General features: G+C 43.6%; 2 protein-coding genes across 3 annotated transcripts in view; both read left to right on the plus strand.

Annotated features, from left to right (window-relative positions):
• Window positions 1-27,938, plus strand: part of NEGR1 (neuronal growth regulator 1) — a 1,020,236-nt gene that overhangs the window by 673,331 nt on the left and 318,967 nt on the right. The window lies entirely within an intron of this gene.
• LOC129330146 (uncharacterized) lies at window positions 9,030-10,991 on the plus strand. The gene is made up of 2 exons (XM_054980094.1): window positions 9,030-10,791; window positions 10,950-10,991. The coding sequence occupies exon 1, from the start codon at window positions 9,208-9,210 to the stop codon at window positions 10,765-10,767; it is 1,560 nt and encodes a 519-aa protein (XP_054836069.1). The 5' UTR covers window positions 9,030-9,207; the 3' UTR covers window positions 10,768-10,791; window positions 10,950-10,991.

The following is a 27,938-nucleotide window of genomic DNA, read 5'->3' on the forward strand; positions in this document are numbered from 1 at the left end:
CCTGCCAAAATTAGATGTCTTTATATAGAAAGATGAACCCAGAAAATGAGCAAAGGAAGAACTGAGTCTACTTTCAACACCAGTTCTAAGTTTGCAGGCCCCAGTCAAGAGAGTTACAGTGCTGCCTCTTTTGTTATATTTTCTCCTCCACAACCCCCACACATGCAGATACACAAAGGAGAACTGTTTTGCCACTGGCCTTTTCTTCCCTTGCCTACTTGTGCATTCATGGCTCTTGTGTTAGCCAACAGAGAGTGGAAGAGTGCAACTACTACAGCTGACAGCCAGACAAGAGGTGGCAGGATGTGTTGTTGGAAGGGCACAGCAGGCCAGTTCCTGTGACAACAGACATGCAGTCTTGCCATGTTGCCAGAAATGATATGTCAGTGAATCTCAGACCTGTTGCCTTAGCACATTCACTTGTTGCGCAGGACTTTGGATTGAGGGTAGAGGGCAGAAGCAGCCAAGAAAGGATTGCTGTAGGTCTCAGCTGAGCACCAGAGTGTTGAATCCTTGGGAGACAGGGAAGGCAAACTAGTGTTAATATTAAGCCTTGTCCTTTCAACTCCGTCGATTGCCAGGGCTGCCAGAGCAATTGCTATGCTCTCTCCCTCGATCCTTCTTTTCTGCCTATAGACTGGGTTCCTTAACCACTCTGCCTCTGCTGCCAACCTATGGCTGGAACTGAGGAGGAATAGAGGGTGGAAGGGAGAGGCCAAGAGGATTAGGGGGCGGTTTCTCTGTGGTACCTCATGGCAGGACCTAGGAGGATTAAAGGGTGATGGTGCCATTTCTGTTCCTCCTCACCATCACTGGTTTCTGCAGATTCCAGACAATGCTGATCTCTGGCCTTTTGTACAGAAAATATATATCCTAAATAGCTAGTTTTTTTTTTTTTAGTTTTCATTCCAAATTACAATGAAAATTAAGTTCATGTAATGGTAAATTTTCAGGCCTTTTCCTTATTTCCTGTTCCTCTCCTTTTCCTATTGCCTTTCCTTTGCCTCCTTGGTATGGCCTATTTTATTTTCATCTGCTTTGATATTTGATTTTAAAGTTTCTAAGGACAGTGACTTGTGTTTGTTGTTCATGTTGCTAAGTGGTTATCTGTGCACTTCAATGTTGTATTTATTGCTATTTCTGTTTTTAATATCTATTTACCTTCACAGTCATCTCTACTGTGTTAAAGGTACAGGACCGGCTGTTACTAAGCAGCTTATTCAGGTGCATGGACATTTTTTTAGATGAATCAGATGTGGTTGTAGGTGGGAGAACCACAACCTAGTATGCCTGAAAGTAATGCTAATCAGCACTTTGCTTTATAGAGAAGGACTTGAAAGAATTACTAATAGTGACCTTTAAAAGAGCAACAATTAAACCTTTTTAAGTGACCACCCGGGGAGTAGAAAAATCAGTTATATCATAAAGGTGGTCTTTAACTAAATGTCAAACAAAATTGTGTTGAGAACCTTGGGGAGTCTTCAAAGTGGAGCCTAGGACAGACGATTGCCTAATGGTAGCATAGGACCTTGAGCTTCATTGGTAAAATGGCATTAGTAGTACCCTACTGCCACCTTGCAACTTCAGTACAGGGGGGCGGGATGAGAATTCTTCCCATAAAGGATGGATTCAGTACAGCATTCAAGACTCCTTCCCAGATAAGTCAATTAAGTGACTGCAAACTCATTGGATCAAGAATTAATATCTGAATGGCTCACTCCCATGAGACATTATTCTTTGATAATCAGTGTCACAGCTTGAATTTATCCACATTGCATAAGGGTTAGTTCCACAGAGGATCCATTCAGTTGAGGAAAATACAGATAAAAATATTACTCTCAGAGTGAAAAATCCACGAGGGTTTTTCAGGAAAGAACCACAAGCAGGAGGCTGTAAAGAAAATGGTTTTTCTGTTCAAATTGTGACCATCTTAAAATCCTTGGTTCAGGAGAAAGGCCTGAGCATTTTTTGCAGAGCTTGCTAGCAGATTCAGTACACAGCAACCTTGGAGATAAGAGATAGCTCGTTAGCAGAGCCTCCACAGCACAGCTTTGAACCAATTGACATTCCTGAGCACTAAATGTATTCACACATGTGGGAAAGAGGCCAAACCAAGATTGCAGATAGGTTTTGTTTCTGCCCACTCACATGTTCATGCTAGCAACAGTGACATCAGTTCTTGGAGTTCTGATCTGCTAAACAGCCTGGGCTGATTGAGCCCCCCCCCCATAAAATAAGTTAGTAGCATGAAGACCCTAGAAGCTAGAGAGAGAAGCTAGTCTCCCTTTGCAAGATGGCTGCTCCTTTGCAACCATCTCTTTGTCTGCTGTTATGGATCTAAACACCTAAGGTCTTGCTTGTCTCTATGCAAGAGACTCTGAGGTAATTTGTACCTATTGTGTTTGCCTTCTGAAACTACTGAGAATTGTGTAGTTACAGCTTAATGCTAAGCCTTTGCTATTTTGTCCCCACAGTCTGTCTTGTCTTTTTTGAATATCTTTGCACCTAATAAATATTTTTTTTACTCTGTTGTGGGTCTTCTTGACTCCTAAACTTCAAAAGGCTGAAGCTGGTGTCTAGACCCTGAACCCCACCTACCAGGTAAAACTTTGTTGAGAAACTCATCACCCTTGCAGGGTAGACTTTCTATTTTAGTTCCCTAACAAGCCAGGACGTTTGTCCTTTTACTTCAGTACTATGGGATAGACAAAAAGGAATGGTGGCAGCTACCTAGGCTAATGTGCAAGCAAGCTCTCATTGGCATTTTTGTAAATCCTTCTTTTACCAGAGCTGGAGCCCAGTGTGCATTCATCCCTGGCTTGAGTGAAGGCAGCAGGGCCCCTGTGTCTCTGACAGAGCCTTGATTCCTGATCATACTTTTGCATTCTGAAACATCTGTTCATGCACAGACAGGGCTTTTTTTCAGGGGGAACGCGGGGGAACGGAGTTCCGGCACCTCTTGAAAATACTCGGCAATAGTGCTTGAAAATAACATGATTTGAAAGAATCCCGTGTATTTCTTCCTCCTTTCCCTCTTGAGAGTTCCGCCACCTCTTTTCCCAGAAAAAAAACCCCTGTGCACAGATATACTTGAATAGAGAGAAAATATTCTTTTGGGTTAGCCAATGGCGCAAAATGAGAGTTAAGATCTTATGAATAATGCTGGACAAATAAAGATGAAAATATTAGAGAAAATGTTTTCCTAGAACTGTACTGTTTCAGAATTTTGAGGGGCTGGAGTACGCATGACTGAATGTTTGTTTGTTTGTTTAATCTTTTCTATAGACAGCAAGGATAACAGGAAGTCAGGTTATAGGCTCTCTTTGGCATACTAGCATTATAAATGCAGAGTTTTGGTGCGCATGTGTACAAAAACGCTGGCTCCTATTAGCCTCCCAAATGTATTACAGTTATTTGTTTCAGTATTTCTAAACTATTTTTCTCTTCATTGGGGACAATTTAGATAAACAAGGAAATAAAGTAGTCCACCCCAGGAGAAACTAACCATGTGTCAATCATAATACTATAGAAATGGAAAGGGCAAGAAGGCCACCAAGTATAATCTCTTGTCCTGGGGTCTGATACCCACTCTCTAAAGCATTTCAGACAGATGTTTTTTTCAAAAATAGACCTCAAAATAGAGAAATCTCCCAGCATCTTTTAAAGCTGAATTACAGCCATGTCAGGTTCTGATTTGTATACAGGCAATTCTATGTCAATGTTTATGGATTGTAGAAATGGAGAAACATATAGTACTAGATGCGTGTGAATTTATGATAGGTAATCTGGCCTGATCGTGTATGATAATGGATGAATGTGATAGACTATTGGGATGCTTTCTACTGAATTATTCAAGAGGGCTTTTTACTCAGATATGAAGGCTCTACTGTAAGGAAATGGTCTCAAAGAGATGCATTAATAAAGGGATAGAGCCTGTAGACTTTACTACTATGTACTGTTTATTGCTGTAAGGATGATCCTACTGGGTAGTTCTATGTGTTTAATATGTCAGGCTTAAAGTTGTTTATGCTCTGTTTCAGCATTTCTCCAAATCTGTATTGGATTTCTGTTGGTTTTAAATCTTGCAAGTATGCATGTGTATACATTGTTTATTGAAGTCTTTGAAACTGACTTTACTCTCTCACAGTCAATCCGCCTTGAGTCTTAATGAGAAAAGCAGACTATAAATAACATGTGTGCGTGTTATGTGTCATCAATTTTTTTCCAACCTATGGCAAGCCTATGAATGAGAGACCTCCAGAATGTACTATCATTTACAGACTTGCTCCGTTCCTGCAAACTGGAGGACGCGGCTTCTTTCATTGAGTCAAGCCATCTCATTTTGGATCTTCCTCTTTTCCAACTGCCTTCTACTTTTCCTAGCATTATAGACCTTTCAAGAGAATCTTGTCGTCTCATGGGACCAAAGTACAATGCCTCAGTTTTGTTATTTTAGCTTCTAGAGAGAATTCAGGCTTGATTTGATCTGGTACCCACTTATTTGTCTTTTTGGCTATCAATGGTATCCGCAAAACTCTCCTCCAGCACCACATTTAAAATGAATCAATTTTCTTCCTGTCTGCTTTCTTCACTGTCCAACTTTCACATCTATACCTAGTAATGGAAAATACTATAGTTTGGATTATCTTGATTTTAGTTCCCAGAGAGACATTTTTATCTTTAAGGATCTTTTCTTGCTCCCTTTCAGCTGCTCTTCTGAGTCTCAATCTTCTTCTGATTTCTTCATTGTAGTCTCCCTTTTGGTTGATGATTGAGCCAAGGAATAGAACATCACGAACAATTTCAATTTCCTCATTGTCAAATTGAAAATTGTGTAATTCCTTAGTGGTCATTACTTTTTGTCTTCTTGATGTTCAGCTGTAATCTTGCTTTGGTGCTTTCTCCTTTAACCTTCATCAGTCGTCATTTCAAGTCTTCACTATTTCCTGTCAGTAACATGGTGTCATTGTTAATTTTCCTTCCATCAATTTTCACTTCACCTTCTTCTAGATCTAATCCAGCTTTCCTTATGATATATTCTGCATAGAGGTTGAACAGGTAGGGAGATAACATGCATCCTTATCTGACACCTTTGCCAATTGGAAACCATTCTGTTTCCCCATATTCTGCCCTGACAGTAGACTCTTGCCCAGAGTACAGGTTATGCATCAGATCAGATGTTGTGGCACCCCCATTTCTTTTAACATTCTCCATAGCTTTTCATGATCCACACAGTCAAAACCTTTGCTGTAATTGATAAAACACAGGCTGATTTTCTTTTGAAATTTCCTGGAATGTTCCATTAGCCATCATAAATTTGTAATGTGTTCTCTAGTATGTCTTCCTTTTCTGAATCCAGCTTGAACATCTGGCATTTCTTGTTCCATGTATGGTAAGAGTCTTTGTTGTAGAATTTTGAGCATCACTCAAAATTGTATGGGAAATTAACGCAATATCCAATAGTTGCAGCACTCTTTGGCATCCCCTTTTTTGGAATTGGAAAGTAGACTGTTTCCAGTCCATGGATCGTTTTGTTCATCTACGGTCTTCCTGTGCAGTCCCACATGGGGACTGCGCACGCGCAGGCCTGCCGATACCGGAGATTTCTATAGCTCTAAACCACTAGGGGGCGCTCCAGCCTCCAATCGCGCATGCGCGGCCGCTTTCCCGCCAAAACGGCTCCTAGGAGGCGGAGCGCCCCTCACATACCCTCAGTTTCTCTTTCGCCGCCGATCGTTGAGGTTCTTGCTCTTCCTTCGTCGCGATGGCTGAGACGGCCTTGTTCAAGCGTTGTGAGACCTGTAACCGCAAAATGACAAGGTCGGATGGCCATTCTATTTGTCTTTACTGTCTTGGAGAAACGCACAATGTTCAGGCGTGTAAACATTGCCGTGCGTTTACCTCCAAGGCTCGGGCCGAGCGGGCGGATCGATTGCATGCCTCCCTCTGGCAGCGGGCAATGTCGGTAGAAGATCCTCCGCCGAAGTCCTCTTCTGCACCGGCTGCGCCTTCCCGTCCTCTCTCGGAGACGTCGGTTGCTAGAACTCCGCGTTCCAATCCGTCCCCGAGTCGTTCGGCCCCGGCTCGGAGTTCGTCGGAACCGACAGCTTCGGCTCCGAGAACCGTTCGGAGTCGACCTCCTTCAACTTCGTCGGCGGTCTGTACTCCACCTACCCGTGAGGTCAGCGGTGACAGGGCTACCTCGGGTCCGAAGACGATCCCACCGGCTCCCCGAGAGATATCGGATCCGAGGGCTTCGGATCCGACTTCGAAGTCACCTACCAGAACCGAGCCTGAAAAGAAGAAGAAGAAGCGTAAACATTCCAGCAAACATGATAGGGCAGTGTTGGAGACCCTGCTTACCTCTTCGTCCTCGGTTCCGACCGGTCCTACCCCGGCTCCGTCGGAGAGACGCGATGGGTCCGCTGTCCGCCCTCCTTCCAAGACTCCTCCGCCGGAGGCGATCCAAGAGGTGGATGTGGTTCCGATCGACAGGCCCGCTACACCATCGGGTCGGCCTCGATCGACGTCGTATGAATCGGGCTCGATTCGTTCCACTGGGAGCCGACAAGCCCGCTCCTTTGACCGGAGTTCCCGCTGTTCTTATCGAAGCCGGTCTAGAGGTAGTCGGGGCCGGGACGATCCAGGTACCCGCTCTTATACTAGAGAAGACTCATACTTCTCGGACCAACGTTATCGGAGGGTCTCTCTGTCGCCGTCACCCAGAGCCGGTTCCTATGCTGGTCGTGATTATACACCCCGTCCCTCGGAGGTGGTGTCTCCTCGGAGCCGAGCTCGGTACAGTGAATCCCCGTTGTCGGACTCTCCGGAGAGAGAAATTGGGCCCTCGGAGGAGGCTTCCCCAACCGATGATTTCCGAGCCTATAATGAGCTTCTTCAGAGAATGGCCAAGGCTCTGGATTTGGAGGTCACGTCGACTGAATCCAAATTTACCGACAAGATTCTACAGCATATCTATTCGGGGTCTACTCCCTCGATTGCTTTCCCCCTTATTGAAGGGTTTGCTGATATGTGGAAGAAACTTCAGTCGAGACCGGCATCAGCTACCGCTACTAACAGGAAGGTGGAGAGCCTTTACAAGACCAAGGACGATGTGCATTCCTTTCTAGCAGTGCATCCACCTCCGTCGTCACTTATGACTGAGGAAATGCAGGCTCGTTCTCGCCAGGGTTCCTCTTCAGCTCCAGCTGACAAGGACAGCAGAAAGATTGACAGCATGGGTAGAAAGCTGTATACCTCTGCCACGTTTGGCATTAAGGTGGCTAATTATGCAGCCATGATGTCGGCATACCAATTGTTTTTGTGGAAGAAGGTGGCTTCCTTCCTTCCTAAGATTCCTGAGGAGCAGCGTACTCTCCTTAGGGTCATACAAGAAGAGGCTGTCCGTTTTTCCAGGCATCAAATCAATGCTGGCAGGAGTATGGCGGACACAGCTGCCAGATCTCTTCTCTCCTCTGTGGTCTTGCGCAGGTACGCATGGCTTCGTACAACTGCCCTCCCTGCTGAGACGAGAAATAAGGTGGAGGATTTGCCGTTCGAAGGCACCACGCTGTTCTCGGAAAAGACCGATGAATATCTTTCGAAGAAGAGAACCGACCGCCTGACGGCTCGTTCGTATGGGGTACTACATCAGGCCCCACAGCAATCCTCTCGTCCGTATTACCGTTCCTTCCAGCGTGGCAGACAACATCGTTATCAGCCCTACCAGGGGTACGCGTACCAGCCACACCGACCCTACCAGAGCCCGCAGGCTTCCTTCCCTAGACGGAGGCAGGGCCAGCGTCCTAGGACTGGCTCTCAGCAACACCAACCTAAAGATCAGAGCCAATCACAAAAACAGTTCTGACAATCACAGGGACCTGATCCCTTTTTTGGGGACAGGCTTAGCGCTTTCTGGAGTTCCTGGAATTTGATCTGTTCTGATGTTTGGGTTCTTTCCATAATACAGTTTGGTTATAAAGTTGAATTTGTTGGTTTACCCTACCTGTGTCTCCCTGTTTTTTCTTCGGATGTTCCGCGATCAGAAATCTTGGGAGAACTCTCAGCTCTTTTACAAAAAGGAGCGATAGAGGAGATTCCTGCAGAGTCAGCTGGGTTGGGCTTCTACTCCAACCTGTTCCTAGTGGAGAAAAAAGATGGGGGGCTTAGGCCTATCCTGGACCTCCGGGGCCTAAACAAATTTGTACGGATCCGAAAATTTAAGATGGTCACATTGCAGATGGTTTTGACTTTGCTGCCCCCTTTCTCTTGGTTTGCAGTCCTGGATTTAAAGGACGCCTACTTTCATATTTCTATTTTCCCAGACCATAGAAAATTTTTGCGTTTTACCTATGACCATCGTGTTTTCCAATATAGGGTCTTGCCCTTTGGTTTAGCCACTGCCCCCAGAGTATTCACTAAATGTATGGCAGTGGTAGTAGCCCACCTGCGTCTTCAGGGCTGTTGCATTTTTCCGTACCTAGATGACTGGCTTCTAGTGGGTCAGTCTGAGGCGGATGTGTCCAATCAGGTGGCTCTCACCCTGGACTTATGTCTCCGTTTGGGTCTTTTTGTTAATCAAAAAAAGTCTAAGCTGACTCCTGTTCGCTCCATTCAGTTCATAGGGGTGATTTTGGACGGCGTGCGTAATGCGGGTTTCTTGCCTGAAGAGCGCGCCTCAAAGATTAAGAAGCTCATTTCCACCCTTAAGAGGTGTCGTTTTCAGTCTGCTAAGTTTGTTCAGACTTTGTTGGGTTGCATGGCTTCTACGACTGCAGTGGTCCCTTTGGCCAGGCTGTTTATGCGACCTCTCCAATTATGGTTTAATTCAGTTTTTTCCCCGAGTAGTGATTCCCAGAATAGGAGATTGTCAGTCCCTAGACGGGTGGTATCTGCTTTGGACTGGTGGTTAGAGGACTCTAACCTATTTGGAGGGGTGAAATTTGGGCATCGCCAAACCCATTTATCTGTCACGACCGATGCTTCTTTATTTGGTTGGGGGGCTCACTGTGACGGAGCTTATGCTCATGGGTTATGGTCTGGGTCAGAACGTATGGAGCACATTAATGTCCTTGAATTAAGGGCAATCTTTTATGCTCTGATCTCCTTTTCAGGTGCGGTCCAGAACAAGTCCGTCCAAGTCCTGACAGACAACACGACGGCGATGTTCTATGTCAACAAGCAAGGGGGCACGGCGTCTGTGGCACTATGCACCGAAGCGATGAGGCTTTGGCAGTGGGCTATAGACCATGCTGTGTGGTTGCATGCTGTTCACATCCCGGGAGTAGAGAACTCTATGGCGGATCAGTTGAGCAGGATAAAAGGGGACAACCACGAGTGGTCCCTTCAGGACATGTATCTTGCTCCGATTTTTTCCAGGTGGGGGGATCCGGAGCTGGACCTGTTTGCGACAGCAGAGAATCGCAAGGCCCCATGTTTTTGCTCCAGGGGAGGCGTAGGCCTAGGGTCACGTGGGGACGCATTTCAACTAAGTTGGTCAGGTCCCCTGTGTTATGCCTTTCCCCCATTCCCGCTGCTAGCCAGGGTGCTCAGCAAGATCCAGAGGGACGGGGCGACAGTCATCCTGGTGGCCCCGTTTTGGCCGAGGCAACCCTGGTTTCACTCCCTCCTGAGTTTGCAGACTCAGTCCATCAGTCTCCCAGTAGTTCCAGACCTTCTGTCCTGCGAGGGGGTGTTTCACCACAACATCGGGAAACTCAGACTGACAGCGTGGCTGATCAGACCGGGGGTTCCTTTTCTTCAGCAGTAAAGCACGTCTTGCTTAACGCTAGACGTCTGTCTACGAGACAGTCCTATGCCTTGAAGTGGGACAAATTTTCGGCCTGGTGTCGACAGCGAGCCTTGGACCCTTTTTTGGCTCCTCTCTCTGACATATTGGAGTTTTTGTGGGAAGTTAAACAGAAAGGCCTGTCTAATAGTTCAGTTAAGGTTTATTTAGCAGCTATTTCGGCTTTCCATCCTCCTATTGATAAGAAATCTGTGTTCTCCCACTACTCTGCACGTTTGTTTTTACGAGGGTTGAATAATTTGTTTCCCCCCATTCGGGCTCTGATCCCACAATGGTCATTGCCTTTAGTTTTGGCTCGCCTAATGTCCAAACCGTTCGAGCCGTTGGCCTCGTGCCCGTTACGTTTGTTATCCATGAAAGTAGCCTTTTTAGTTGCGGCCACCTCGGCCAGAAGAGTGGGGGAGTTGGCGGCTTTATCTTGCGAACCGCCTTATCTAAAGTTACACCCTGAGAAGGTTGTTCTTCGTACCAAAGTAGAGTTCTTACCTAAGGTGGTGTCTCGTTTTCATCTGTCCCAGGAGCTGATACTGCCAGTTTTCTTTCCAGTTCAGAACTCGGAGGCAGAGAAAGCTCTTCATTCTTTGGACGTCCGCAGAGCTATCCTGTTTTATTTAGATAGGGTTAAGTCTTTTAGGCTTGATTCTAACTTATTTGTTTGTTTTGCGGGGCAGAATAAGGGGAAACGGGCTACGTCCCAGACCATCTCGAGATGGGTGGTCCAGACTATTTTGACTTGTTATTCTGCTGCTAACTTACCTTGCCCCTTGGAGGTGCGTGCCCATTCCACCAGGTCCCAGGCGTCGTCTGCGGCTCTTCTCAGAGGTGTTCCTCTTCACGACATCTGTAGAGCGGCAACGTGGGCCTCGGCGGATACCTTCGTGAAACATTATGCGCTGGACATCCTGGATAGAAAGGAGACAGCGGTGGGCACAGCGGTTCTCCATTCCATCTTTGTGTGATGCTTTGGCGTCACCTCCACCCAGGTATTAAGCTTTGTAATCTTCCCATGTGGGACTGCACAGGAAGACCGTAGATGAAAAACAGGTTTTACTTACCATAACTGTTGTTCATCTAGGTCTTCCGTGCAGGCACACATGCCCTCCCTCCTTCCCCGCTAACTCTCTTGGTACTTACCTTGCAGGGGGCGGCGAAAGAGGAACTGAGGGTATGTGAGGGGCGCTCCGCCTCCTAGGAGCCGTTTTGGCGGGAAAGCGGCCGCGCATGCGCGATTGGAGGCTGGAGCGCCCCCTAGTGGTTTAGAGCTATAGAAATCTCCGGTATCGGCAGGCCTGCGCGTGCGCAGTCCCCATGTGTGCCTGCACGGAAGACCTAGATGAACAACAGTTATGGTAAGTAAAACCTGTTTTTTCCCATATTTGTTGACATATTCTTGTTAAGATTTTGATGGACTCCATTTGTCTAGCTTGAAATAACTCTATTGGTATTCCATCTACTCCAGTGCTGCTTTTTCTTCACTTTCCAAGATTCCTGGTTCTTTATCAAAAGATTCTTCGTTGAAGGTATCTGTCATTCTTCTATTTCTTTTGTACAGCTCTTCAGTATATTGTTTCCATCTTTCCTTTATTTTGTCTTGATCAGATACTGTTATTTCTGTTTTGATCTTTCAGCATCCCAAGCCATGGCTTGAATTTCCCTTTGATTTCTCGGATCTTTTGGAACAGATCTTTTGTTTTTCTTTTTTTGTTGTTGTATTCTATTTTTTCACACTGGTTATTATAATGGATTTCTTTGTCTCTGTATACAAGTTACTGAAAAGCTGCATTTAGAATTTTGGCCCTATTTTTGTCACTTTTTAATTTTGCTTCTCATCTATCTTTAGCTGTTAGCCATCTAAAGAAAAGAAAAATGCATGTATCCTTATTTGTCTTTTTTTTTCTTTAAATGTCTCTGACAACATTGGGAGGAGGCAGTTTTGCTTAATGAAACTGTCAGGCTCCGTCTCAGGGAGGTCAGAGCCTGGTGGGGCTTTGCTCTCCAGGATGGCCCCTCCTCATCAGTAGGCTGATGGGCAGCCTCAGAAAGTGGGGAGAAGGGGGTATACCGCACCCTCATACCTTCTCTCTTCCTGCTGTGGGCTGGTCTTCCGAACATGGACAGCACTCTCTCTCAGGCCAATGGTTGCCCTCACCCAAGCTCCACCAAATTCTCCTTCTCGGCCTGCCCTTCCTGCCTGCTTTTATGGGAGCTCCAATGGTTGCCCTGGCCCTCCCTCAGGCTCCAGCCCATCACCACACTCCTCTTCTGCTGGGTGGCTGGCTGGCCCAACCAGTGGGTTCCAGTCTGGGCTGCCTGCTACCACCCCTAGTCCCAGAACCCAATGGCCTTCAGGGTGGGGCTGGCTGGGCCCAGCCCTGCTGGCCCAGGCCTGCACACCTGGGCAACTGGGCCAGCTTCTGGCATCCCTTCTGGCCCAGGGCTGCTCCTGCTGGCCAGCCGCTCCAAGGCAGGGGTCACTGCCAGCCACGGCGGGGCTGCCACGGCTGCCAGTGGTGGGCCCAGGGCTTGGCTTACCAGGCCAGCCTCCCAGGCTACTGCTGGGTGGGCGAGCATCATAGCAGCGATGCAGCCCGGTTCCTCACCACCCTCTTCAGCCCAGAGCTGTGCAGGCAGCATGGCAGCAGTGGCATGGTGCAGCCCCTTGCTGCCCGCCCCATCTGGGAGCCATGCAGGCAGCGCGGCCGGGCCCCTCACTGCCTGCTGAGGCTGGGAGACAAGCAAGTGGCGCAGTGGCAGCGCAGCCCCTCTCACCACCCCCTGGCCCATCGCCAGGCTGGTAGCTGCACCCCATCGTCCGGCGGGGCTCATGGATGCCTCCCATCATTGTTTTCTATCCTGGGGGTAAGTCTGGGGAAAGAAGGTTCCCTGCCCCGACAGAAACTATGCACAGAATGAAGGGTTAAACTCTTTGTCAGTATGGCTTCAATTCCAACCCTGGCCAGCTATGAGGGTGTACTTTGGTTTTAAAAGAATATGGGAAAGTCTGATCATGGAACACATTGGTTTTGACCCTTACTTTGAAGGTCTACAAGCCAATTACCCTTCACTGGTAAAGCCAACATGATGCCACCATATTTCACTGATGGGTAGGCTGAGTTCCACTCTCCAGCTTTCATCCATGTTGTTAGTGGTCAAATCCACATTACTCATTCTAAGTCGCATGTTCCCCACATTCCCCACGCAATCCCGAGTGCCGGTCACATTACCTCATTAAACAGACGCATTTCATTCGCATTTCTCCCAAATATGTGGTCACAGGTTTTCAACGGGAGTTTCACGGTGGCCGTGAATGGGCCAATGCGCAATTTACGCGCTTTTTTAAAAAACCACCCCTCTTCCTGTCTCTCCGGCCGTTCCGAGAGTTCCTATTGGCTGATTCAACTTGCAAGTGCTCCGTAGTCTGCAAAAGACTGTTTTTGACTTCATAGCATTGGATTTATTGATTATGCTGTTTCTGAATCAAATCTGGTAGTTTGAAAAATCATTTTGGGGTGAATCCATCCTCAGAACGGACTCGCGAAACTTCCTTTTTAACTGTTTTTTATTTTTTTTATTTTATATTACTGTAATATTGAAAATACAAAATATCAAAATAATGACACTCCGAGGAAGTGAAACTTCAGTAAAATTCAGGCACTGTACTGTCCTGCATAGGAAATGCCCACGAAAGCTTCCCACATGCTTCCAAATTTCCAAAAAAGAAACGGGAGAGAGCCATCAGTGCTGTCAGTGGGGGAAAGAGAGGCATCATTATCTTCAATGATGTTTCTTTATAAGGCAAGATCGAAATAATGGAAAAGTGCGCTCAAAATAATAAAAAAAATGGGCGGGAAAAAAAGGTCCCGCCCAAAAAAGCGGTTTTTGAGCGGCCGTGTGACCAGAGGGATGCGCGAGAAAGACGGATTGGAAGCAGGAATGTGAACAAAGAGGAAAAAAATTGCGAATTGGAGGCAAACAGAAGATATCCGATAAACATGCGGGTAATTGGTGAATGTGGATTCGACCAGTATCTCCAACTTTAAATTCTCTTTCTGCACACAAAAATTGATAATGATTTGACTTCTTATGCCTCCAGATCTCTAGGATTGTGAAGCAAATCTCTCTTCCTCTTAGCGTTTTGCTAATTAGGGGAAGTGGGTGATGTAGAATGTAGTTCCCTTTTTCTAGCTGTGAGTAGATCTGTAGCTGCATAGGGGCATAACAGAGAAAGCATTCAGGAGGAAGAAGTATTTTCTTAGATTTTTAAACCAATTTCACAGAATATATCTTGTTCTCTAGCTTATTTAGTAGCAAACTGCATGTTACATGCTACACATTTAATGTGACATTTTAAGGCGGATTTGGATTAAAATGGTTTGTTATATAAAGACCCCTCACTCTGAAGCTGCTTTGAAATCTAAAGTCCCCTCCCCCTGAAGTAGCTTCACTTTGTAAAAAATGCTCACAAAGAACTCTTGTACATATTAGCAGGTAATGTGCAGTTAGTCTCTTAGTTTCCTCTAAAAAGAAAAAAGAGATAATTCTCATTGAAGGCTTTGGGGCACTGGATACAATCTACCTGTAAAACCAATTTCTCCTCCTTGGTCAAGGGCAGCTCTTACAAATGAAGCTTGGTGGATGAAGGGCAGATACAGCAATCAAAGGGTGAAGCACAGCAGGAAAGAGCCAAAGGCCACCAAATATAAGTCCATTCATATAAGGTTTATTTATAAGTCCCCTACTGCCTGGTAATATCATCCACATATGATGGGGCCAACACAGATCATGTCACACAACTGTATCACAAGCATAAAACAGAATTAAAATTATATGTAGAACTGATAAGTCTAGTAGGTGAGACTACTTGCAGGCTACATGTCAAGTGATGCATCTAACACACACATGCAACATTTTACTAAGTAACTAAGTATTTAGAAAAAAATCTATGAAACATAATTCCCATTTTACAGATGGAGATACTGAGGCTGAAAGTCTCCAGGATGATCAGTGAATCCATGGCATCAAATACAAGCATATGATCAGTTCTGGGGCAGATATATAGTCTCTCTCTGCACAAGATGCCTCTGCGTGTGTTCATCAAGTGTAGGGAGACACAATGTTAACAGGGAAGCATACTTCAAAAAGACAGAGCCAGTGGAGATCGCTCCTCAGAGAGTTTGTTAATTTCATCTCCCTCCACCCAAGGCTTTGTCAGTTTCACCTCTCCAGTCTAAAATTGTGTGGGATTGCAACCAGAGGACAGTGAGGAATGCAAAAGGGCTGGAGCTGCCTTCCAGAGCAGGGCTTAGACCTGGGGAGGTTGTAATTGGATGAAGTTTCCCTTCTTGTATTTCACAGCCCCTTCACTCGGCTCCAGTGTATAGCAAAGCCTTTGGCCTGCCACCAGCTCTGTCTTCTTAAATGACTCTTTCTAGCTAACATTGCATCTCCCGACAGTGTTCTTCATGTGTCAGATGTCTCATGTAGAGAGACTCATTCAGACAGATAAGAAGGAACTGACCACATATTTTTACTGAAATTAAGGCTGGAACATTCCCAAGCTGGTCTGGGATGCTTTGCTGCATCCCACTACAGAAATTCCTGCAGTTTTGCTACCAAAAAATAGGAAGCTCCAGCAGAAGTTAGAAGTTCCATGAGTCCCCAAGCATTGCATAAAGTGCATTGCTGCTGCTGCTGCTGCCAGCCAAGCTTACCACAATACCAACTGTGGAGAGGGCACCCAGAAAGAAACTACTGACAACCCAGCCCTGCTACTACCTCATTTCAACTGTCATCTACCACCCAGCCTTACACTCTGCCTCCACTCCAGGGGTGCCCAAACGATGGCTCTACTGGCCCTCAGACCCTTTTCATTTGGCCTCTGAAGAAGATATGCTGAAGCTGTTTAACTGGCAGGGTTGGACTTGCCTGCCCAGCCTCTTAAGCACAGCTATAGTCATGTTTGTAGACAAGGCTTCAGCCATGTGCCAAAAACCTTAAGAGGTAGGTCTGGAACTGCTTAAGAGGTTGGGCTGCCACTTAAGCAGTGCTCCAACCCTTCCCCTTAGGCAGGGCTTTGCAAAAGAGGGTGCATCCTGCCCTGACTTACCCATTGGTTTCTGTATCTGTGTGGCACTTGGACCAAGAGGTCTGGATGCACTATTTATAACCTGGGAGTGTGCATGCTATTCCCAGGTGGACTGCTGTGTGAGGCTGTAGCGTGCAACTACCAGCATTCACTGTTGTTTGTGAGAGGCCCCACCAGGAGTTATCTAAGCCAGGTGAGAATGTGGTGAAGCTCAGCCCAGAACTCCCTTCTAAGTCACTATGTTCTGCTTTGTTAGTCCAAAACAGCCAGAATGGGATGACACTGATGACCAGTGAAGCAGGTAGCAGGGGCTGGGGCGGGGTGGGTGGAGGCTGTCTGCAGGACATTGTGGTATCAATATTTTGTTCTGCCCATGTGCAGATTGGGCTGGTTGCAGGTTTTAATGGATCCTTAGGCACAGGGTGTTCATTGGCCCTTACTTCATAGCTGTCTTGTCACTGACAGCTCCCCCTACTCCCCACGCACAATCACAGTTCCTTTTCTCTTAGGCTCCTTTTGAGAGACCCAGTTCTGTACTCAAGCAACTCAAACAACTGCTTGGAAAGGAATGATAAGGAAGAAGTGCAGAGACTCAGCTTCTTCCTAGCCTGTGTCATTGTGGGGAAAGGTGCGGCTATGGGCATAGTGACCCATTGTCACCTCACTGATGTGTACCAGCTTGGTCTCAGCCAGCCTCTGCAGTACTGAGTGCCACAGAGGCACCAAAGGCAGATAAAGAGGGACCATCCCCACCCACTGTTTGCTCCATGCTGCTATTACTTGTCAAGTCTGAGCAGAGCACATTCAAGGGGAAAGAACATTTGTCCTGTGGTTGGGCATGTGTGTGGAAGAAGTACTTTTCAGCTCTCAACAGCACACCCTCTCCAAGCTGGCTCTGCAGAGGTGCATGGAGAAGCCAGGAGTGAAGAAGGGATGCACAAGAACAGGTGGAAATTTATCTTCTCAGAACACCCCACAAGCGGCCAATATGAAAGTCTTTAAACTGGCCAGGGTAGTCAAAAACAAGCCAGTACATTTGATTGAACTTTAAAATATCTTTGTCACAAGAGTATTGTTGCCTACAACAAGCTGCCCTGGGCTGTCACCTAGTTGCATCTACTGCTTATGATTTCCTTCTATTTCTTCAGTAGAGATCAAATTTTGTCTCACCTACACAGCTGCAGCTATGCAAATTCATGCAGTCCTTTGAATTACGTTCTTACAAATTTGTTGGAGAGAATTGTTCTATTTGGAAGAAATGGCAACCAGAAATAGAATCACCAATTTGCATTTCCTTGAATAATAGGCTTCTTTCATCTAGTCTAAAATAAATTTTGAGAGTGTCATTTATCACATTCCATCATATACCTTACAGCACCCAAATGCTGTAACACTAAGTAAGATGCTCATGGAATGTCAACTAGTTATATTAGGATTTGAATGTCAAGCTTGTCCTGAAAGAAAGGACCAAATCTGTAAGATGCTCGTTATGACATGGGCAAGGGCGTTATTATTACTATCTGTTAGCTATCTACTGTTAAAGATGTATTTTGAAGTATCGTATCTGAGACGCTCGTTTCAGAATTCTTAGATCATCTTAAGGTGTGATCTACACATTTTAGGACACCAGTAGTTGGATTTTAGGCCACTGTAACATCTTACATATTTACGTCCCTATATATAGAGGACATTACCATGCTTTAAAATGGGAGATAGGTGAAGAGGAAATAATCAAACCCCCTGCGGAGAGATCTTTGCTGGCTCTGTAGAGAGGGGAAATTGACAGAGCCTTCCAATCTGTCTTCTAAAACTCAGTTTCCTGGCTAACATTGCATCTGCCTTCACTGGAGCATCCTAGTGTAAGAGGTTTTGTATAAGGAGACTCAAAGTGGGGATTCAAACTTGCATCTCCCAGACTTGATCCCTTCATGCTAACCACTATACCACATTGTCCTAAAATTCACTAATAACGGAAATGAACAGAGCCTTTGTTATGTGGATATTGGATATTGGATATATCCAATACTTTAGATATTGTTCAGCTTGATGAACCTAACTTCATTAACACTTCTTTTTTTTCTTTCACTTTCTACCCATAATTCACAATTGCATTCATAAAAAGCCTATTGCTCAGTAATGGAATGCATGCTATGCATGCAGAATGTCCTGTGTTCAGTCACCACAATGTCTATTTCTAGGGTGAAGATCTGCAAAATGTTTGTGAAATTGGAGATATGAGAGGCAAACTGTGAACTTTGGTGGTTGATGCCTACCAAAGTTTCCATGACTAGAATAGATAGTCATTGGCCTCAACCAGCTGTAAATTAGTTTTTGCTTCCCTACATGCATCAGGATCAGAATACTCTCTCTCTCTCTCTCTCTCTCTCTCTCTCTCTCTCTCTCTCTCTCTCTCTCTCTCTCTCTCTCTGAGTCATAATATTGTCTGGAGCCCTTAACCTTATATATGCTGAACCCCTTTTACTTGAGAGGCTCCCCCTCACATTTTCTAGATTGAAATGAAGTAACCTATGTGGCCAGATTGATTTTAATGGTCTTCTACATTGAACCAGCCTCCCTTTTGCTATTGGACTGCTGGTTCTGGGGCAAAGATCCACACAGTTGGCCCCTGTTAATATGATTAAATGATCCAAACATCACTGTAGCTTTGTAAGAGCTACTCACAGATTTGGTTCCCACACAGCTTGGGGAACATGCACTGGGTAACTCTGATTCCAGTTTCTGTTGGCCCTCCATGCATCTGACGAAGAGAACTGTGATTCTCGAAAGCTTATGCTACAATAAAATTCGTTAGTCTTAAAGGTGCTACTGGACTTTTTTTTTATTTCGCTACTACAGACTAACACAGTTAACTCCTCTGGATCTGATTCTTTGCTTATTTGTTCACCTCCTTCTTCAGAAATGCTTTGCCAGCCCAGGTGGGAGCATTGTAAATAGGAAGATGGGAAGGGGTAGAAGGAAGGAAGCTGTATTTAGCAAAGTTGTCACCTCTCTCTGAGAGAAAAAAAACCCTCTCTCTTAAGGTGTGTACAAGCTTCAGTGACTTTGTGATAGGCAATAAATCAGTCTCACTTCTCTTCCTATTTTTACTGGTGTGACTTGGAGATCTGTGATCTGCCAGGCAAATGGATGCTGATTATTCCATGTTCCCAGTTCAAGAAGTTGTTGAGCAACTAACAGCTCTTTCAGTTTGTTCAGAACTACCGAAGTGCACTGAACCTCCATTGACACTTACAGAAGGCCACAACAACAACATCAAAGATTATTAACAAAGTGACTGCTCAATCACTATATTGAAGGACTATGGAAAAGGAAGCAAACATCCATACCTGGAGTTTCTGAGGGCAAAGAGTAATAATTGCCATACATAGCAGACATGGGAAAAAAGATCCAGAATGCCAGTGAGTATGGTGACCAATAACCAACACAGCCAGGCTCACAACTGATTGACAGGACTTGAAATCAAAACCACATTGACTAGGTCTCTGGCCAACTAATAAAAAATAACTTTGCTCATGATACAAGAAAACAACTTGTTCTAGAACATGATTCCATGAATATTGGAAGCATTTTGTTGAGAGTCTAGCTTGTCATATGAAGCATTGTATCTAGCACAATCAGGACTTGCTTGTCAAAGCTATTAGTGAGAAATCAGATATGAAACTCCTGAATACAAATTATTTAATGTAGCCTAATTTGGAAAAAAAAAATAAGGATTTGCATCAGCAGCTTCTACTTAGCAGAGATTGGTACATTTCGTTTTGAAGAGAAAAGTGATAGTCTAATATGAATGAAAATAAAATGTATTTAGAAGTTATTTTAACTTAGTACATAAATTAGAACATGCCATTTTAATAGGGCATGTTTAACTTGCAGTCATTATGTAAATTCATTCATTATTATAAATATTCATTATCTAAAGCTATTATGTAAATCCACCAAATCTACACATTTAGTGTAACACTAAGGAACATGGAGCAGAAGCTTGTAATCTGAAAATCTTATATTGTTGAAATGTCATCTGAATAAATTGCAGGTATTAGTTATTTTGTTCTGACATTTAAGAGCAAAGTGCAACATCAATAGCTGAAGAATGAAATGAAATCTTGAAAAAATTGTGGCTCTCTGCAATATAAAACTACTTCCTAATACTTGCATGCCTAGCATGCTTATTACAGCTTCCATTTTGGAATACAAAAACTCTCCAGGAATGTTAGTTAGAAAAGCTTGCAATGCAAAGATGCTTTTCCAGTATCTTTGAACACTTCGCAACAACATTCTGCAGCCTCTCTTAATTATATGTTGCCTAACATGGTTGTGCTTAAAACAAGCAGCCAAAGGGGAAAAAACTCATCATCATTCTGGAAAATGGTATCTAGTCATAATTTTAAGGAGTCCATAGACTCATAATGGCAGACACCTGGGAAATATATTTTTGAGAGTTAGATGCAGATGTACCTTAGGAAACCTGCAAGTTATCCTAGAAATGGAATCTGAACATGCAAAAGCAACTATAAAACAAAGGTTGCTGGATATTGAATGCTAGGGCAGCATTAGTAGAACACCAAATTTCTTAGCCCCTGAGCATGTGAGGTATGTTGTTTCCCTGGCTGCTTCTCTCTCATTACTGGAGACCTTGGGCCAAAAGAGGACATTTTCTCTTGCTAGATGGGCGGTACTCCCCTCCATGGAGGTGGAGGGGTGATATAGAAAGATCCCTATGTTGGAGAGGGTCTTCCTCTGTGGCAATGGAGAAGTCGAAACTTTAGAACATACTTTACTCTATTGTCTGCTCTATCAAGAAATTCACTTTCAGACCATTTCCCTTCTACTTAGAAGATATTTTGGTTGCTCTGACCTACAAATTATAAGGATGCTTCTTATGGGTGTTAACCCAAATTTCACAGGACTCAGCACGAGATTTCTTGTAGCTGCTTGCAAAATCAGCGCTGGATCTAGGGTCGCCCGTGCCCGGGGCAACCCTAGGCTGCACACACACGCTCCCCACGCTGCGTAATTATGTCACTTCAGTGACATCATCACGCAGGGTGGAATGGCGGGGGCAGCGTGCGGGGCTGGGAAGCCGCCTGTGCCATTCGCCTCCCCACAGGCGAATGGCGTGGGCGGCCTCGAAGCCCCTCGCGCTGCTTTCGCCTGCCCCGCAGGATGGGGGGGCTTGCCGTGCACCCCCTGCCTTGCAGGGCAGGCAAAAGGCAGCATGGCCACACACACCATTCGCCTGCTCCACAGGACAGGGAGCAGCCGGCCGCCCCCTGTCCTGCAGGGCAGGCGAAAGGCAGCGTGGGGGGCTGCAAGGCTGCCCGCGCTGCTGCCTGCGCCCTCTGGCAGCTGCTCCCAGCGCCCCCTCCCTGGTGGCGACAGGGGCAGACTACCCCTCCTGCCCCCACTCGATCCGGCCCTGTGCAAAATCCACCAGGAAATCTCATGAACCAAACAAGAATCTTAACAACGTAGAAATTTAATCCCTTGTTTCCGGTTGCACTACTTGAAAACTCTCAACTGGTATTTTTGTAAGATAAGTATGGTATTTCTTTTAATAACTGTATTTCTTCTTTTTCTGTACGATTTTATTCTCTTTTAAGAATTAAAATATTATTTTTTAAGAATTGTAGTTATAAGAATTGTAGTTACAATTGTAATTGTAGTTGTGCTGGTCATAAAGTATATTAATAATAAATTCTGAAAATTCTATATGTTGCCTATATTGCACAAATGCCTCTTGAAATGGCCTCAGTTACAAATCTGCCTTGGCTCTCAATGTCTCTAGGCCTCTCCACTCCACTCCAAACCCTCCCTAGAGAACAAGGAAATCCTTCTCCCCTTTGTTTGAGAACTCCTCTTTGGTATGAACTGCCCCAGCAAAAAGAACTCTTTTCATCTTGGCCCCTCTTGCAAGCCAGAAATCTGTGTGTGTTTCATGAAAAAGCAGTCTTCGACTTCCGGTTTGGGATCCATGGAGGTCTAACACAGCTCTAAGTGCAGAGCTGACCGGGCTGCCGTTTCAGCGGCCGGTGGGGCACAACTAGCCCGCGGCCACCTGCTCTCAGGCGGAGAACAGGCAAAGAATGCTCAAGAACCTCAGGGCGCGTTGATCTCGGGCAAGGGGGGGTTCTGCACTAAGGACTCTCTCTCGTCCCTTGAGGTCCCACCCTAAGACAGGTCGGCTAGAATCTCTGCGGCAGAACCGGGGCCAGTGCGGCTGGCATAAGACCTATATGCCCAAGCTTCAACAGGGGAAAAGAAGGTGGAAAAGAATTTGAGATCGAAGCAGTGATTACAACCCAGAAAGACGCTTGAAAAGGTAAAGATCACTATCTCTCGAATCGGGATGGATTGCTTAAAGTAACGAACTTTTAAAGTGAACTTTTAAACTGCAACAGACGGATTATAATGAGGGGAAGATTCGGCAAGAAATAGTTTAGAAAAAGGACTAAGCTAAACAAAGTTATTAAAGAAATTGGACAATTGTTTTTCATACCTGTGGTAAGAAAGTGATAGCAGGCTGTGAGAAAATTTCTATCATCGCGAGAGCTGCAGTGGAGAGTCGGGAAACAGGAAGTGCATCATAGTGATAGAGCTGCTGGAGAGAGACGGCCCTTATTGGAGGACAGGAAGAAGGGAATCGCCATTTTTGAAAAGGGAAGGACTTTGACTTCAACAGGAGCGGAAGTAGGACATTTTGGATTACAAAAAGACTATAGAAAAACCATAGAGAAAAGACGCCCGACATTTTGGATTCTTTAAACATCTTTTGTTTTTTTTTAAGAATCGGGACATTTAAATTAATTTAAAGGGATACTAATTCAAACGCCACGGAGTTAAGGAAACGTGCAGACTCGTGGGAGCGAGGTAAATCAAGCCCCACAATGTCGAAAAAAGAGTGGCAAACGGCTATAGAGAAATATGGATAAAAAATTTTGTGAAATGTTAAAGGAATTGAAGGAGACAAAACAGGAGTTGGTGAGGGAAGTTAAAGATGTCAAAGAGACAGTAAAAAATGAACTGGCAGAAGTAAGGAAGGGGATGGAAACAATACAAAATGACTTGCAGGCAGCGCAGCAAAAAGTTAATGTTGTCGAGAAGGCGGTGGAGAATCTTACAGAGACGCAACGAACGGATATGAGAGCGATGAGGGGAAGGATGGCAGTTGCGGAGAGCAAGCACATGGAGAAGCAGCTGAGGTTTCGAGGTTTGCCGGAGGTAGATGGAAAGACAGCACAAGAACAGGTTATAGACGTGTTAACTGAATACCTGGGAAAGGAGGTGAAGGAGGTTGTGGCTATCCTTGATGTGGTGTATCGAATAAATTCCAGATTTGCGACCCAGAGGAAATTACCAAGGGATGTGATTGTGCAATTTACGACAAGGAATTCAAGAGAAATGATAGTGAGTAAGCAGTTTCAAGATCCATTGATAGTTGATGGCAAGACGATTATCATCATGAAAGAGTTACCCAGATCGGTGCTGCTTGATCGGAAAAAATACAAAGTCTTAGTCCAGAATTTGAAGGACATGAAAGTAAGATACAGATGGGAACTACCGGAAGGGATATCCTTTGAATTCGGAGGAGTGAAAAAGCGCATCAGATCTGAACTTGAGATGGAAAAGTTTATGAGGGACAATGAAAAAGACTTACCAACAACTGGGCTATGAATATGGAGTGTAAAGTATTATCTTTGAATGTAAATGGACTTAATTCACCTAATAAGAGAAAAAGTATTTTCCACTGGCTATTAAAACAAAAATGTGATATTGTGTGCTTGCAAGAGACCCATATCAGAAATTAGGATGTAAAATATCTTAAATTGGGTAAGTTGGGCAAGGAGTTTGTAGCGGCCTCAAAAAAGAAAAAAAGGGGAGTGGTATTATATATAAGAGAGGAGCTACAGCCAAAGCTAATGATTAGAGATGCGGAAGCCAGATTTATAGCAGTGGAATGTACATGGAATTTAAAGAAAGTGTTGGTGATTGGAATTTATGCACCAAATGGAGCAAAAGAGAGCTTCTTTGAGGATTTAAGGAAGCAATTAGATGAATTTTCCTATGATCAGATAATCCTTGCAGGAGACTTCAATGGAGTTACAAATTTAGAACAAGATAAAAAAATCAGCAACTGCACAAAAGAAAAGAGGATTACTACCAAAGACTTTTTTTGTATTAATGCAACAGGAAACATTGGAAGATGTGTGGAGAATGCAGAATCCCACAGGTAGACAATATACATTTTTCTCCGCAAGGCATTCTACTCTATCACGAATTGACATGATCTGGGCCTCAAAGGACTTAGTGCTTTGGACTAAGGATGTAGAAATAATGCCTATGGTAGGCTCAGATCATAACCCAATAATGTGGAAGTTTGGAAAAAGAACTAAGAGGAAAGGATGGAGAATAAATGAGGACTTGTTACAAGAGGGAGAAAATATGGAGATGTTGAGAAGGGAAACTAAGTTCTTCATACAGTACAATATGAATCGAGAAGTACCAACCAATAAGGTATGGGACACATATAAAGCAGTAATTAGAGGCATACTAATGGACTTAAATGGAAGAGCTCGAAAGAAAAGAGAGGAGAAGAGACAGGAGATTATGGAAAAAATAAAAGCAAAAGAAATACAATTAAAGAAAAGACCAGGGAAAAAGAAAATCTATCAAGATATTAAAATCCTTCAAGAGCAGTTGACGGCAATGAATAATAAAGAATTGGAATGGAATCTTAAGAGAATGAATCAAAAGTCGTTTGAAGGTGCAAATAAACCTGGGAAATATTTGGCATGGCAACTGAAGAAGAGAAAGGAGAAAAAGACAATTAACAAAATATGTGAGGACAACAAAGTGCATCTGGAACAGACTGCTATTAGTAGAGCTTTTTACAAATTTTATGCTAAACTGTATGATAAAAAAGAAGTGAATAAAGATTCAATAGCGACATATCTGGGGAAAACCAAGCTCCCAGTAATTTCGGATGATTGGAGAGCTAAATTGAACAGTGAAATAACAGAGGAAGAGATAAGGAAAGCAATACAGTCAACAAATTTGGGAAAAGCGCCGGGACCTGACGGACTTACAGCTAAATTTTACAAGGTAATGGTTAATGATCTGGCATCATTTTTAAAAGAAGTGATCAATGGTGTTTTGAGAGATCAAAGAATTCCAGACACTTGGAGTGAAGCTAATATATCATTGATCCCTAAAGAAGGACAGGACTTGACTAATGTTAAAAATTATAGACCTATTTCCCTACTTAACAATGACTACAAGATCTTTGCGAAGATCTTGGCAGAGAGACTAAAGGGATGGTTATCCGAAGTTATTGGGGAAGAACAAGCAGGTTTTTTACCAAATAGACAAATCAGAGACAATCTAAGGACAGTTATAAATGCTATTGAATATTATGATAGGCGTTGTGATAAGGAGGTTGGCTTCTTTTTTGTAGATGCTGAAAAAGCATTTGACAATTTGAACTGGGACTTTATGTTTGCCACTATGGAACAGCTACAAATGGGAGAAAGATTCATAAGAGCAGTGAAAGAAATTTACAGAGACCAGAGTGCAGCAATTGTGGTGAATGACGAGTTGACCAAAAAACTGACTATTGGTAAAGGTACCAGACAAGGTTGCCCGTTGTCTCCACTGTTGTTTATTTTGGTCTTGGAAATTCTAATGATACAGATTCGAGAAGACAATGCAATCCGTGGAATAAAGATAAAAGACTTTTCCTACAAGGTCAGAGCATTTGCAGATGATATAATGTTAATTGTGGAAGATCCAATTAAAAACATGCCTAAGGTAATAGAAAAAATTAAAGAATTTGGAGATTTGGCAGGTTTTTATGTAAACAAAAAGAAATCAAAGATACTATGCAAAAATATGACTAAGTTTAAACAGCAGCAATTGATGGAAGTAACAGACTGTGAAGTAACAAATAAGGTGAAATATTTGGGAATTGAACTGACTGCAAAAAATATAGATCTATTCAAGAATAACTATGAGAAACTATGGACTCAAATAGAGCATGATTTGATTAAATGGAATAGACTGAACTTGTCATGGCTGGGAAGAATTGCAGTAGTTAAGATGAATGTGTTGCCAAGAGTGATGTTTCTGTTACAGACAATACCAATTATTAGGGACTCTAAGCAGTTTGACAAATGGCAGAGGAAAATATCGGAGTTTGTGTGGGCAGGCAGGAAGCCTCGAGTGAAAATGAAAGTATTACAGGATGCAAAAGAAAGAGGTGGAATGCAGCTGCCCAACCTGAGACTTTATAATGATGCAATTTGTTTGGTATGGTTGAAAGATTGGATGACGCTGAAAAATCGCAAATTGCTGGCCTTAGAGGGATATAAAAAATTATTTGGATGGCATGCATACCTATGGTATGACAAAGTAAAAGCAGACTCTATGTTTTTGCACCACTACATTCGGAGAAGCCTCTTCACAATTTGGAAGAAGTACAAAGATTACGTACAAGAAGGAATTCCCTCCTGGGTGGTTCCATATGAAGTAATAGATCCGAGAACGGTTGACAATGAACAACAGTGCTTAACGTATAAGGAGATAACGCGAATAGAATCTTCTAAAATAAGAATAAAGACGCAACAAGAGTTGTCTCCAAATTATGACTGGTTTCAATATAGACAAGTTAGAGATCTTTACTACTCGGACTGTGTGAAGGGAGGGATAAGAATGGAGAATTCAGACTTAGAGAAAGTAATTTTACAAGAAGATAAAAAGGAAATCTCTAAGATTTATAAAGTGTTGTTAAAATGGTACACGGAAGATGAAGTAGTTAAAGTGCAAATGGTGAAGTGGGCTATAAACTTTAATAAAGAAATAACAATGGAGGCGTGGGAATACTTGTGGAAAAATACATTGAAGATTACGACATGCACCAGTATCAAAGAGAATCTCTACAAAATGATTTATCGTTGGTATTTGACACCAAAGAAAATTGCGCTAGGGAATTTGAATACGTCTAATAAATGCTGGAAATGTAAAAAGCATGAGGGATCTTTGTATCACATGTGGTGGACTTGTGAGGTAGCTAGGCAGTACTGGGGGGAAATAATAAGAGTAATGAGTGAGATTTTACAATTTCAAGTTAATAAGAACCCAGAACTCCTGCTACTGAACTTGGGAATGGAGGATATTCCAGCACAATACAGGACATTGTTATTTTACATGACAGCAGCAGCTAGACTTTTGTACGCGCAGAAATGGAAAGTACAAGAAGTGCCAACTATTGAGGATTGGATTTATAAATCGCTGTACATGGCGGAGATGGATAAAATGACAAGAAAATTGAGAGACCTTGATCCAGGACAGTTTAACACGGACTGGGAGAAGCTGAAACAATATTTGGTGAAAAAATGGGAGGTGGGAGGACTGTGGCAGTTCGAAAATTACTGAAATATAACAAAAGGAGAGGGGACTGACTATACCGGGGGGGAGAGAGTTAAGTGAAAAATTCTAAGCAATTACTTTATTTGATTAGTATGTATAGTTGGGTATTAATAGTGTTATTATTATAAGGATTATAAGGTTAGAATTGAATTAATCTTTTTTGCTGGTAGATAACTGTACAATGGAGAATGAATATACATTAGCATACAGAATGTGGGTCTAATTGATAGACTTATGCTGAATGTGTATATGAATTGTTTATTTTTGTTAGATAGTTTTATAATGGAGAAACTAGTTAATTAAAATGGATAAGATATGTAAAAGAAAGCAAAGAGCAACATATAGAGTATAAGTCAAATTGATTGATTTATAATAAATGTATGCAATGTTTATAGAAGTATTTGAAGTTATGTATAAGGAGGGACAAATTGTTTGTCCAATTTTGAAGCAATTAGAAAGAGTAAGATAGAGTACAGGTTATCAAAATTATTATTATTATTATTGAAGAAGATAAGTTAAGAGTGTTTTACTTTTACTTATTTGGGAAGGGAATTAGAGATAGCACTATGTTACTACAGATAAGCTTAGAAGAGTTTGAAAGTA

This window comes from Eublepharis macularius, chromosome 5 (genome assembly GCF_028583425.1).
Source record: "Eublepharis macularius isolate TG4126 chromosome 5, MPM_Emac_v1.0, whole genome shotgun sequence".
NCBI classification, from domain to species: Eukaryota; Metazoa; Chordata; class Lepidosauria; order Squamata; family Eublepharidae; genus Eublepharis; species Eublepharis macularius.